Source organism: Myxine glutinosa, chromosome 1 (genome assembly GCF_964187855.1).
Source record: "Myxine glutinosa chromosome 1, kmMyxGlut1.1, whole genome shotgun sequence".
Classification (NCBI taxonomy): Eukaryota; Metazoa; Chordata; class Myxini; order Myxiniformes; family Myxinidae; genus Myxine; species Myxine glutinosa.
The window spans coordinates 30,050,401-30,064,174 of NC_136261.1; the positions used below are offsets into that span (position 1 = coordinate 30,050,401).

General features: G+C 43.1%; 1 protein-coding gene across 1 annotated transcript in view; it reads left to right on the forward strand.

Annotated features, from left to right (window-relative positions):
* Positions 1–13,774, forward strand: part of LOC137422332 (protein kinase C alpha type) — a 179,016-nt gene that overhangs the window by 122,866 nt on the left and 42,376 nt on the right. Inside the window, exon 10 of the mRNA XM_078770250.1 lies at positions 6,137–6,199. Coding sequence (XP_078626376.1) covers positions 6,137–6,199 — 63 coding nt within the window. The remainder of the gene's footprint in view (positions 1–6,136; positions 6,200–13,774) is intronic.

The following is a 13,774-nucleotide window of genomic DNA, read 5'->3' on the forward strand; positions in this document are numbered from 1 at the left end:
TTTTAAAACCTCCTACCGAACTTAGAACATCCGCTGGGATTCCAAAACGTTCCACAGGAGGTTTGGTGCGGCTAGCCCTAAAACTGAGGGAGTACTTTGGGGATGGACAGACAGACACTCCTGTTTTATTATATATATATGTATGTATATGTATGCATATGTACATATATATATATATATATATATATATATATATATATATATATATATATATATATATATACACATACATACATATATATATATATATCTATATATATATATATATATATATATATATATATATATATATATATATATATATATATATATACAGACTTGGCATTTAATATGGAATTTTTTTTTTCTTGACTTGGGTTTACTCAGTATATCAATCTGGTGAGTTTCTTTTACACTTTGATGATTTATTTGTTTAGAGAACCATGTCACTGATTGTCTGTCGCAGCAAGAAGTCAACAACAGGATTATATCACAGGTGGCGTGGCAAAATGTACGGACAGGTGCATTTGATGATTGGCTTCACAGTCGGGTATACAAGGGTTGTTGCGTTCTGTATTAGTGGAAAACAACTGCTGCACGTCTCCAAAAGTTATTGCCGCTTCCCCTGGAGATGGTCCGTCAACTCGACAATGCTGTTTGTCATGGAGTGGTGGCTTTACGAAATTACGGCATGAAACAGCGTGCTGTTGCTCGGCAGTATGGCATCATTCAAGGTCAGGTGTCAAAGATCCTGAAACGAAATGCTCAGAGGGGTGTCCCTACTCCAATACCGAGGCCAGGACGACCCCGCAGAACCACAAGGAGGGATGATCGCCAGCTGCACTGGTTAATCCGCAATGGCCGTACCAAGTCAGCTAATCGGCTTAGGGCTGAGTGGCAGCAACTGACAAATGTGCCTGTATCTAGAAGGCTAGTCAACCAACGACTGGTTCAAGCAGGCTATTGTGCCAGACGTCCACTGAGAAAGCCACCCCTGACCAGACAACACCGCCAGCGCCGATTGCAGTGGGCCAGAGAGCACCGTCAATGGCAGCCAGGACACTGGAATCACGTGATCTTCAGTGACGAGTCTAGATTTCTGGTCTATCGTCAAGATGGCCGCGTCCGAGTGCGCAGACAAGTGCATGAAGCCTACAACAAAGATTGTATAGTGCCAAGAGTCCAAGCTGGAGGTGGTGGGGTGACCGTTTGGCTGCTTTTCATGCAGGGGGCAAAACTGACCTGGTTGTTCTGAATGGAAACCTGAACCAGTTCAAGTACAGGGCCATTCTGGAAGAAACATTGCTTCCATTTGCTCGTGCAGCCTTTCGAGGAAACTTTGTCTTCCAAGATGACAATGCACAGCCTCATTGTGCTCGCATGATCCAACACTTTCTTGCTGACCGTGGTGTAGAGCATATGGAGTGGCCTGCCATGTCCCCGGATATGAATCCGATAGAGAACTTGTGGGCAGAATTAACGCGTCAAATGGACCACTTGGACCAGCAGCCGACCTCTGTGCGTGAATTGCAGCAGGCTATTGTCACTGCATGGTAAGCGATTCCTGTCCAAACCTTGGCAAATCTCGTGAACAGCATGCCTCAACGTGTACGTGCTCTCCTGAATGCTCGTGGGGGTTACACGAAGTACTGAACTGTAATTTTATTGTCCGTAATCCCAGTCGTAATTTAACTTTTGTTTGTGTTAAAAAAAAAATTGGCTAATGTGCAAAATAAAGAGATACTTCTGGAAAACGTACAGAAGTTCAACACAGTACTGTCCATGAATTGAGTTCGATATCAGTTTACATCACTTTCAAGGATCAATTCATTTGTTTCGAAATGTCAAATGTGGTTTTTGTTTCTTTTAAAGGTCACATTAACAAAATCTAGAATAATTTCAACATAATTCCAATGAACTTTTGGTTCCAAGACATCTTGAAAAGTAAGTTCACCCCCACAAAAAAAATATTCCATATTAAATGCCAAGTCTATATATAAGCAAAGATTTGCGGTTGGGAGTAAATCCAAATGACTCCATGGTAAGATCTCCAATCTTTAATTGAAACAAACAATGACTCAACGTTTCGATTAACAACATGTGCCAAAGCCACACGCCTCCGTTAATCTTCCTCAAGAGTGATAAAATCATCTCAACATCCCCTTATATGCAAAGTGGGCGGGGTATATGCAAAGTGGGGTGGGCAAAGCTGGACAGCCAATGAAACCGTATCACACCGCTCTCGTGAACGGAGACGTTACTGACCAAATTCAAAGAGTAGAACATCCGCTGGGATCACACCAAAAGATGAGTGAGGTGGACCATCTTCAAAATGTGTTGAGGGCAAATGGTTATCCTGACAGCTTACTACCCAACAGGAAAACGATAAGGGCTTCCCCACACAACAGGCTGAGACCGAGAGAACAACCAAAGGGTTTGTGTGTGTTCTCCTTTTTGTACCAGGGGTTTCACAGAGGGTCGGCAGAATTTTGAAATCGGCAGGAGTGAGGGTTAGTTTCACACCGGTTTTCACCCTTCGCCAAGCTTTTATGAGGGTCACGGACAAGCTTCCGAGGAAGGATAGGTCAGGGGTGGTATACGTAGTGCCCTGTGGTTGTGGAGCTGAGTATGTGGGTGAAACGGGGAGGACCTTAGGTCAACGTATTGCTGAACACCAAAAAGCATTTTAATGTAATTATCCCAGCAGATCTGCTGTTGCCAAACATGGCCTTAAGGAAGGCCACACACCTTTATGGGATAGGGTTAATATTTTGGGTTCCACACCCAACAGAAACAGAAGACGTGTTTTGGAGGCTTGGCACACAGAAGAAACTGTTACCTCGATCACACAAGAGGTAGTTGACTTACCGGTAGCGTTTGACCCACTCTTGTGTAAACGAAGCAGGCATTCCGTACTTTGAAGAACGAGTCCACATGATATGTCACACAAGGTTTTTATTCGGACAATTAGCCCCCTCCCCCTCCCCCCCTCCCTCCAAACCACCCCTCCCCCAAACCCCCCCCCCCCCCCTCCGCTTCCACCCCCCTCTCTTTTTATCCCCCCCTATAAGCCCCCTCCCCTTCCCGCATTCCCCTTTACCGCATAGGGCCACATGTGATGATCTTGATATTATGGCAATTTTATTTTATCTTCGAAATTTTTGCTTTAATATATTTACAGTTTTAATTTAATTTACAATTTAATTGTTTACAAGTTTAACTTTTAATTAAATGTAATGATTGTTCCTGATTTTCTAAACACTTGAGTTATAATCCAGCATTGCTTACAGGATTATTTTGAGCCGTTAATATGCGGTTGATTTTTGAATTTGGTCAGTAACGTCTCCGTTCACGAGAGCGGTGTGATACGGTTTCATTGGCTGTCCAGCTTTGCCCACCCCACTTTGCATATACCCCGCCCACTTTGCATATAAGGGGATGTTGAGATGATTTTATCACTCTTGAGGAAGATTAACGGAGGCATGTGGCTTTGTCACATGTTGTTAATCGAAACGTCATTATTTGTTCAATTAAAGGTTGGAGATTTTACCATGGAGTCATTTGGATATATATATATATATATATATATATATATATATATATATATATATATATATATATATATATATATATATATATATATATTGTTACGGACCGCGGATTAGATGTTATATTTGCCGAGCGGAGGCTCCGCGACCGAACAGTTATTCCCCGACTAAAACCCGATTCAACCCAAACATTGGCCGTATCGCACCGCAGCTGCTCAATCTGGAAAACTCTAAAGCGACCAAACGAGAATGAAGAAGAAGAAGAAGTACGGAGGAGGAACTGGGTTTATTATTATTCACACATATAAGCAAAAAGAAAGCAGTCACGTTTATTTACAGGGACATGAGACGCAGGTGACACAGTGAAATCTTTAGCTTATCTAACAGGCTTACTTACTACCCAGGGACAAGACAAAAGACAGACTACGAACACACTTACACGGGGAATGATGATAGGGATGGCAGGTGGATGGCTGGCGGGATAGGGAGGTCCAACTGGTCCTGCAGCACGATCGGCTCGTTGGGCAGCCGCCGTTCCTTCGCGGCCCTGCTCCAAACTGCCGTCCAGGCCCCACGCTGCTGTGGCTGCAGTTTTGGTGGCTCGAGCTGCTGTAGAGGCAGTTTCGGTGGCTCAAGCTGCTGTAGATGCAGTTTCGGTGGCTCAAGCTGCTGTAGATGCAGTTTCGGTGGCTCAAGCACGCAGCTCAGCTCTGACGACCCAGCTCTTGTCTCCTCCCTCCTTGTCTCAACTCTGTCAAAGCTCATCTCCTTGGGGAACGCCCTGCCGTGGGTTATATAGGCCCCGCCCCTCAACCTTTGCGAACCTCCCCCAAACGTTCTCTCTCCGCCCTCTCAAGCCAAACCCCTTGTTCATGGTTGGTCGAGTGGGGCTGGCTCACTCCTCCCCTCTATGACGAGGTGGAGACACGCCTTTCTTCCCCAACCCTGCCTCGTGGTCAATGGCGGCAATTGGAGGGGATGTAATTGCCAATCGACGAAAGGGGGAATGGAGGTTTTTGGGAATGGGAATGAAGGGAATCTATCTCTTTTTCACTCGGTGCAATGGAGTATTATTCTAATGGAAGACAAGGCCTTACTCTAAAACACATAATAAGATATAAGCTACTGAACAGGGGTATTCTATGATTGACTGACGTGGATGCTTTATGGACTAATTACCGAGACGCCCTTTTTATCTTTACACAACTCCGGAGGCAGGAGGCGCAGAATAAACAATAATAATAATAAAACACACAATACAAAAAAAATACAGTCCTCATATCCGCAACAATATATATATATATATATATATATATATATATATATATATATATATATATATATATATATATATACAGTATATATATATATATATATATATATATATATATATATATATCTGGAGGATTAGTGTGTACAATTGTCTCATCCATTATAGTTTACATCAGGGTGTGTGCGCATGCGTGCCTGTGTGTGCATGCGTGCCTGTGTGTGCTATTGTGTGTATGTGCGCACGTGTGGCCTTTTCTTTGATTTGTGTGCAATTCCACACCCTTGGGCCAATTTTCCAGGAATTTGTTGTACGTATTATTTTTCACGTCACAATGATCCGGTCAACGTCACAATGAAAACTTTCAATTATTGATCAAATTAATGTTCTAAAATTAAGTAATGGCGTTTTAGCTGATCAACCGTCTATGTCAGGTGCCCCCTTCGGCAGTTCAAGGTGAGGAGCTTGGCTTAAACCCATGTGCCCTTTGGTGTTCAAAAGTGAATCTATGTCTGGAATGAAACCACTTACATTTAAATATTTATATTCCAAATGCTGAATGGAAAGTAATATACAGTACAAAGGATTGACAGTCTCCACGGGACTACACTGAGTGTAAGGAATGGTCGCAGGCTCCTGTACAACCGAAAACAAGGAAATGATGAGGCCATTTGGCCCATCCTTGCCGTGTTGCACTCCTGAGGTCATATTTTTGCTACAAGTTAAAACAACGATGGTGATGTTTTACTAAAGTCCAAGTGACCAAATCCTGATTGGGTGACCCAACTTGTTGTTTGAAACAAAACTCTCTTGGCATGCCGAGTCCTCCTTTTACAAACAAAGTTCAGCCCAAACAGCAAACATTGTTATGTACAAAGAAAGATTTTGTTCAGACTGGCTTGTCTTTGGAGGTGATGACATTACAGTTCAAAATCCAGCTAAAATTGCCATCGATGCTTGTGAACCACACCTTAAAGTGGTGGGAACGAACGCCGAGACGCTCCATCACTTTAACAGGCTGCCATAGACCAGGCTCTATTGAGGCCTATATTCAGGCTTAATAGCCTAGTGTGGTAGCCTGTGAGACTAATAGGCTTCCGTTATGTGACTGTAGGTCTCATGTCAGTCTGTAATGAGCAAAAGCCTCCAAGCGAGCCAATGACAAATTACAGTTGCTTCATCATTTTGCAGATCCACTCACACAATGTGTTTTTCTTGGTCTTCTTGATATTCACTTAATCCCCTACTGATGCAAGCTCATTTTGTGTCCTTATTATTATAATTGATCTTGCTGCATATTCTGTCTCCCCATTCCCTCCACCACAACTGCCTACCACAGTTTCTATGCAGCTGAAGTTGCTGTCGGGTTATTCTACTTGCACGGAAAGGGGATAATTTACAGGTAAATTTTCTGTAAGATTGCCTTGCGTATGTTGTGCAAATCTTATCTATTTGCTGTTTCAACTGACAAATATGGCTCCATCACTGCGATTTCCCACCGCCTTGGGAGCACGTGCAGGGTATCGTCACCAAGCTGGTACTTTGACAGAACTTGTGGAAATGTTGCTGCTGTCATCTTTTGCATTCACTACAGGCATGCTATGCCCTTTGAAACCTCGTACATGAAGCAGTTGCCAAGGCTGTAGCATTTCTATGACTTTCATTTTAATAGTCCTTGTTAGAAATCCCTACAGGATCGGTCTGATTTATTTAATTACCTAATTAAAGTTCATCATCTTACGCATATCTCACTGTAATGCATTGTGGTTCACCTCCTCCAATTCTGGCGAGCTCTGCAGGTTTGGTCGATTTTAGGCGCAAGTGTGGAATTTGAGAAAAGTGCAATTTCCTGGCAGCACAGTTTCTCAGTGCGGCGAGTTTCCCTTCGACGTGGCATCCCTCCAAGGCACACCATGCAAATTGTGCCGAGCACAGGACATTGCAGCTTTTTGGAATTTAGCTTCGGTATTTTGAATTCCTTTTTTTTAAATATCTACTTATTTTTTATCATTGAGGTCAAAACTATGGGCGTGCGACACCATTAAGCAGTTTAGGATAGATTTAGCACTTGGATGGCATGTAAAAGGCAAATGTTGCATGATTTTTTTTTGTATTCTGATGTCTTTGTCCTTCACGTAGTTCGAGTTGTTATGTCTGTGAGTTTTACATCGTAAAAAAACATAGTTTTACATAGTTTTACATTTTACCGTTTATAGTCGGACAAAATAGGATTTTGGAATCAATGTACAAGGAGGATTCAAAGCTCTTTCCCCAACTTCAAAGGAATGCACCTGCACCTGTTGACGTTGGCACGGATATTTGTCGTCTTTTTCCATCCTAGTTTATCGGTGTTGCCATACATGGTTGAGTTTCCTGTTGCCATTAAAATGGAAGCCATGTGTTACCCATAATGTGCATCTGATGGAAAAGGAAGGTGCGTTGGCAAATAAGGTGCACTCAGTGAGGCAACGAGCTTATCTTTTGGAAAGTTATCGATGCAATACCTTGATTGGGCTGCTTTGATGGGATTACCCAAAGAATGTTGAGGCCTGTCATATAATACAGGTGGATTAGCAGATTGGAACTTGGAACATACTGTTACATTTATGGGGGGTAGGTTAAAGGATACCATAGGAAAGGTAGCTCTGTATAATTGTAGCATGGACCGTGGACGTGTAGGAGAAACCTCGATGTACTACAGGGAAACCTCGATGTAGGGAAACTGTAGTAGTTTAAGGTTGTTTATGTGGGGGAGTGGGGGAGGGGTGAAGACATGTTAATTAGTGTAGGGATTAAGGTTAGTTTTCCCCAGTTTGTGATTCCCCCTGTGATCAATCCTGATTACTTGCTTCACGCCTGAGGGTTTTTTGACGCACAGCGCTGCCGCCATTTTGGGGTGCTTGGGCCTTTCGTTGGCCGTCGTCACCTTGCACTGCTGACCTCACCAAAATAACTCATTGGACGAGCTAAGTGCACTAAAAAGGACAATTTCTTTTTATTTTATCTTTCCCCTGTCGGGTGGTGTGAATCAGTCTGTGGAGACGTCTCACAGTCGGATTTTAGTTTTTACCTCAGTACTTATTTTCATTCTTTGGTTTATTTTTATTAAATTAATTGTGTTGCATTTTTCATTTGTCGTGTTCGTTTTTTCGTTGTGGTTTCGGATTAAACCCGTGTTTTATCGTTCATATAAACGTCTCGCATTCCTTCTTTCCCGCGCACGACAAAAATATCCGCCATATATTCGGCTGCTTGCCTCAGGAGTAACAAGTGTTTCGGGTATTCGTCCACGGCTGGACGTAACTAGCTACAGACAGGACAATACGTTCTGTCACCTCGATTTAACGCTTTAGATAAAATGTCTCGTCGATTGCAAAATTGGATTTGCCGTGTTATTTATTTGCTTACTATAATGCGTGACGGAATATAGAGCCTCTTGAGATTCAGCCACTTTTGTCTGTCCTGGACCCAGATCAGGTGGTTTCTCCATACAGATGGTTTTGAGCTCCCTCAGCTCATTTTCAATCGTATGCCGCCAGGTCTCTGTTAGTCGTTCAACCCTCATTTGACGTTTAGGCTTCCAGTGTGTTGCTCTTTTTGTGCCATTGCTTTCCATGCATAATCCATGCCCAATCCATCTCCACCACCTTATTTTAATTTCCTCCATGTTGTTATTCTTTCCAGTCCTTCTTTCTACCACCTTCCTGCTCACTCTAGATTGAGTATACACTGTCTTGTTATTTGCTGATATGTCTGTTAAATATCAATATAAATTTTTGATTTTGGAAAATAAGATAATGGCATCTCGTGCCAAGGCCACGGCTTCAGTGAAGAAGACACCCAAACTCTTGTTAAGTTCATGTTTATTCAGATGGAAATGGCCTGGATGAAATCCACCAACAATTTTTTTTTAATTAAACAATTTATCTTTCCCCTGTCGGGTGGTGTGAATCAGTCTGTGGAGACGTCTCACAGTCGGATTTTAGTTTTTACCTCAGTACTTATTTTCATTCTTTGGTTTATTTTTATTAAAGAAATTGACCTTGTTTGAAATTCCAACTTCTTTCCTGGAAGTCCTGGCAGTGTCCATATGTTTTATACCTCTCCCACTGCCCCCTTCCCACGCCCCCCCCCCCCCAAAGCCCTCGCCCTCTCTCAGATCTCTCGATGTCTCCATGTCTCTCGGTCCCTGCTCTCAAATGTTGTGTTTGTGTCCTTCCCCCTCTCTCCCCATCTTGTCTACCGCTCCCTATGTTATATGTTTTATGTGTCGGTTTGTCTTTCTGTGTGATTAATGTTCGCTCTTTCACGAGCCTCGATCTTGTATACAAAAAAAAAAAAAAAAAAAAAAAAAAAAAAAAAAAAAAAAAAAAAAAAAAAAATATCCACCAAGCTCAGGGGAAGACGCTTCGCATATCCTGAAGAGGTTAGCAAAGCCACATCCACTCCAATAAGGACACTTCCGAAGGAAAACTTCTGTGACGGGATAAAAAAGTTAATGAACCAACTTTTTGATCTGAACAAAGTGCATCGAGCAGGACCGGGATATATAATTTTTTATACATTTTGATAATGGTATCTCATGTAGCCGAGCGGGGGGTTCATGATCCAGTCATGATAAAAGGCCACTCTGTCAAGTTTTCAAGATTCGAGGGCACCACATATGGATTTTGGTTTAATCTCGCTCTGACACAGAGCTGCAGCATGATGTCAATTCCTGTTTCTGCATTTTCTGCATTTCCCAATTTTGTCTCCACAGGATTTTGTCCACATTTGAGCGAGAGCTCAGAATGTCATCAGCCACGGCTTAGGAATCACTCTGGCGTGGCTCAAACCACAATGTCATTGCAGCGTGGCTGCTTTCTTTGAGCTTGAAAATGAATTACTTTAATCAGTTGTGTGGAAATGCATTAGCAACATTGATTTATGATGTTATGCCAAACCTTCTGCAGTTTAGAAAATTGCTCTCGTTTTTTTGTTTATTGGTGTTTTTTTCCAGCTTCAACATAGTATAATGAAGGTGTGAATCCGACAATTCAAATGACGAATGACTTGAATAAGTAAAATAGGTCTGAAGGAAAAGCCTAAGATGTTGTTTAATTATCCGGCATGTGCACTGTTTAAAATATTTTAAAAACCTGATCCTGAAACTGAACCTGACCTGAACCTGATGACCTGATGATGACTGAACCTGACCTGAACTGAAAACCTGAACCTGAAAAACCTGATGATGACTGAACCTGACCTGAACTGAAAACCTGAACCTGAAAAACCTGATGGAAAAATGTATTTTTGAAAATTCTCAGAATTCCTCAGCTGGGATTATGACTGGCAGGATAGCCTAGAGGTAGGAGTACTCACCTGTAAGCAGTCAAAACTGGGTTTGAATCCCGACACAGCCATAAACTGTCATCTTGGGGCTCTATTTACAGGACAATACATCAATGTGTGTGCCATCCCTCGGGTGGACGCTGACCCAGAGGACACGTCTGTTAAGACTTGTTGATGGTGGACATTAAAGATCCCACTGTATGATTCGCAAACAGTAGGCGAGGTATCACCGGTACCCTGAACAAATTACAAATTCCTGCCCTGATTACCACTGGAAAGGCAATGGCAAAGCAACCAGTGATATCAAACCACTGTCAGCATAACTGAATCACCCACAGCATAACTGAATCACCCACAGCATAACTGAATCACCCACAGCATAACTGAATCACCCACAGCATAACCGGATCACCCACAGCATAACTGAATCACCCACAGCATAACCGGATCACTCACACCATAATGGAAACACCCACAACAAAATAGAACCACCCACAGCATAAGGGCAACACCTGCAGCATAATGGCCAACACCTGCAGCATAACGGAAATACCCGCAGCATAACAGAACCATCCACAGCATAACTGAACCAATCACAGCATAATGTAATCACCCACAGCATAATTGAATCACTCACCACATAACGGAATTACTCAAAGCATAACAGAATCACTCATGGCATAACGGAATCATTCACAGCGTAACGGAATCGCCCACATCATAACCGATCCACCCACATCATGACCGAACCACCCACATCATGACCAAACCACCCACATCATGACCGAACCACCCACATCATGACCAAACAACCCACATCATGACCGACCACCCACATCATGACCAAACAACCCACATCATGACCGAACCACCCACATCATGACCAAACAACCCACATCATGACCGACCACCCACATCATGACCAAACCACCCACATCATGACCGAACCACCCACATCATGACCGAACCACCCACATCATGACTGAACCCACACTAAATCCTTGAAATTCCATGAATTTTATAGGGTCATAAATTTTTTCACTATGGGGTAGTTTGTGATCAGCACTTTTTGGGGCAGTAGATTTGATTGCAGTAACCGAATATATATATATTTTTTACCTCTTATGCTCTTTTGAACCTTAAACACTGGAAATCCAAGTACTTTTAAACTTTGAAATGAATCTCGACAAAGTTATCATCGCAAAGGGATTTTGGTTTCAGTGTTCGGGTGCAAAGCATTTTTCCGGAGTGGCTGGTCAGGTATCTGAATGGATTGGAAACTGGCTTAGTGATAGGAAGCAAAGAGTGGCTGTGAGTGTGAGGATGTCTAGCAGAGAGGATTTAAGTACCTCAGGGGCCGATACTAGGACCATTATTATTCATAATTTACATCAATTATTTGGATAGTAGGGGTGCAGAATAGACTTTCCAAATTTGCAGAAGGCACAAAGTCTCAACAACAAAACTTGAGACAAAGTCTCAAGTTCTTCTGCTGTCTCAACAATGGATGGAGGCCCTCAATGCCAAACAGGAAATCAGAGCAGTATCCCTTGACATATCTCGTGAATTCGATACGGTCTGGCACCCCGCCCTGCTCACCAAACTCTCCTCCTATGGTATCCATGGAAATCTCCACGCATGGCTTGCGGACTTCCTTTCCGGTCGCAGTCGATGTATGTCCCTGAATGGAATTCTCTCATCTCCCCTGCCTGTTCAGGCTGGAGTTCCCCAAGGTAGTGTTCTGGGCCCTGTGCTGTTTTTGGTCTTCATCAATGATCTTTCCAACTCTGAAAAATCCTCTCTATCTCTTTGCTTGTGATTCCACTCTATGCCGCTCCATTCCTCATCCCTCAGATCGGCAGTCTGCAGCCTCCTCACTCTCTGCAGACCTGGACAAAATCACAAACTAGTTAAACAAGTGGAACATGTCTTTCAATCCTGACAAATCTCACACTCTTACGATGTCTCTCCGAAAAGACCGACTGGAAAACCCTCCCATCTACTTTCTCAACAATCCTCTCCAAGAAGTTCTGTTGCTCAAGCTTTTGGGTCTCACTATCTGCCATGATCTTTCTTGGGAAAACCACATTTCCAAGCTGGCCTCCAAAGCCAGTCGCCGACTGGGCATCCTCCGTCGTGCGAAGTCCTTCCTTGGCACACCTGAGCTCCTCACCACATACAAGGCTTTCATCCGCAGCTCAATGGAATACTGTTCCCCCCTCTGGGCTCGTGCTCCTGCCTCACACCTAGCTCGGCTTCACGCTGTTGAAACCAAAGCTTTCAGAATCTTTGGAATCTCCCGCGATGAAGCCAACTCCGAGGGCCTTTCACTTACTCACCGCAGGCAGGTTGGTGGTCTTTCTGTCTTCTACCGACTCCTCTCCGGCCTTGCTCCCCCAGGTCTGTGCTCTGTCCCCCCCAAATATTCCTCGTTTTGAGGTTAACACTACAGGAATTTATTGAGGCCTCGTCTAGAATGTTGTGTTCAGTTTTGGTCACCACATCTGAGCATGGACATGGCTGCCATGGAGAGGTTTCAGCCTAGAGCAGTGTTTCCCAACCGTTTTCTGATCGAGTACCACTTGGAGGTCCCGTACCGTCGCCGCGTACCACCTGGTTCCAGAAAAACTCAATTCGATAAGATATCAGGCTTATTTCAATTTAATGCGAGGGCTGCATCTGTTTCTTCTCCACCAGCTGGTCGATACGGGGCATAACTTTGCTCACAGCACATCGGAAATCATGAAATATATCAGAAATCAGAAATAAAAAAATTATCAGGCCAAATCATTTTTTTTAAAGGTTGAGTCGCGAACCACCTGGAAGGCCCTCGCGTACCACTAGACTCTAGAGCCTGGAAGGCTCTAGGCCCTAGAGCAACTAGATCGATTCCAGCGCTAACTAGACTAAGCTATGAGGAGCGGCTGAAGGAGACAGGACTTTATGAATTAGAAAGGAGGTGATTATGAGGAAATTTAATTGAGATGTTTAAGATATTGAAGGATAAAAGCAAACAAAGTACAGAAGATGTTTTCCGCAGAATCGACAGCAATACGACCAGGGGTCATAGCCTGAAAATAAATAATACGAGAGTTAGGAGAGTAATAAGACAAGGATCTTTCAGTCAGAGAGTAGTTGTTGCGTCAAATGATTTCCACAGAAAGGTTGTGGCAGCAGAAACAGTGGATGCGTAGATTTAAATTGGAATTCGATTGGTATCTATCTATATACATTGGTGATGGAGGACCTATGAGAATATTCATCCCCAAACTTGAATCGAACCTCCTCAATGCTTAATTGTTGGCTTCAACCAAGGCTCTTCATAAGTTGTTTTTTTTTGTCTTACATACCGTCTTTGGTTAGATCCAAATAACTGAAACCTTGACTCGTCTGTCCATAGCACCTGGGACCATAGTTCCATAGTCCAACTTCAGGAAGCTTGTCTTCTTTCTATCCCTTAAGGATATTACCTTCAACTCTTCATCATCCTTGAGAGATGGCTTTTTGGGCCTCCAGTCCCTGGGTTTTTCAAATACAGATGTTTCTCTGTACTTATTGATTGTGCTTCAGATACCACACCTTGAAAGTCGAGTGATGCAAGCTATTTCCCTCAATATTTCGCTTTATGCTGAAACACAATTCTATG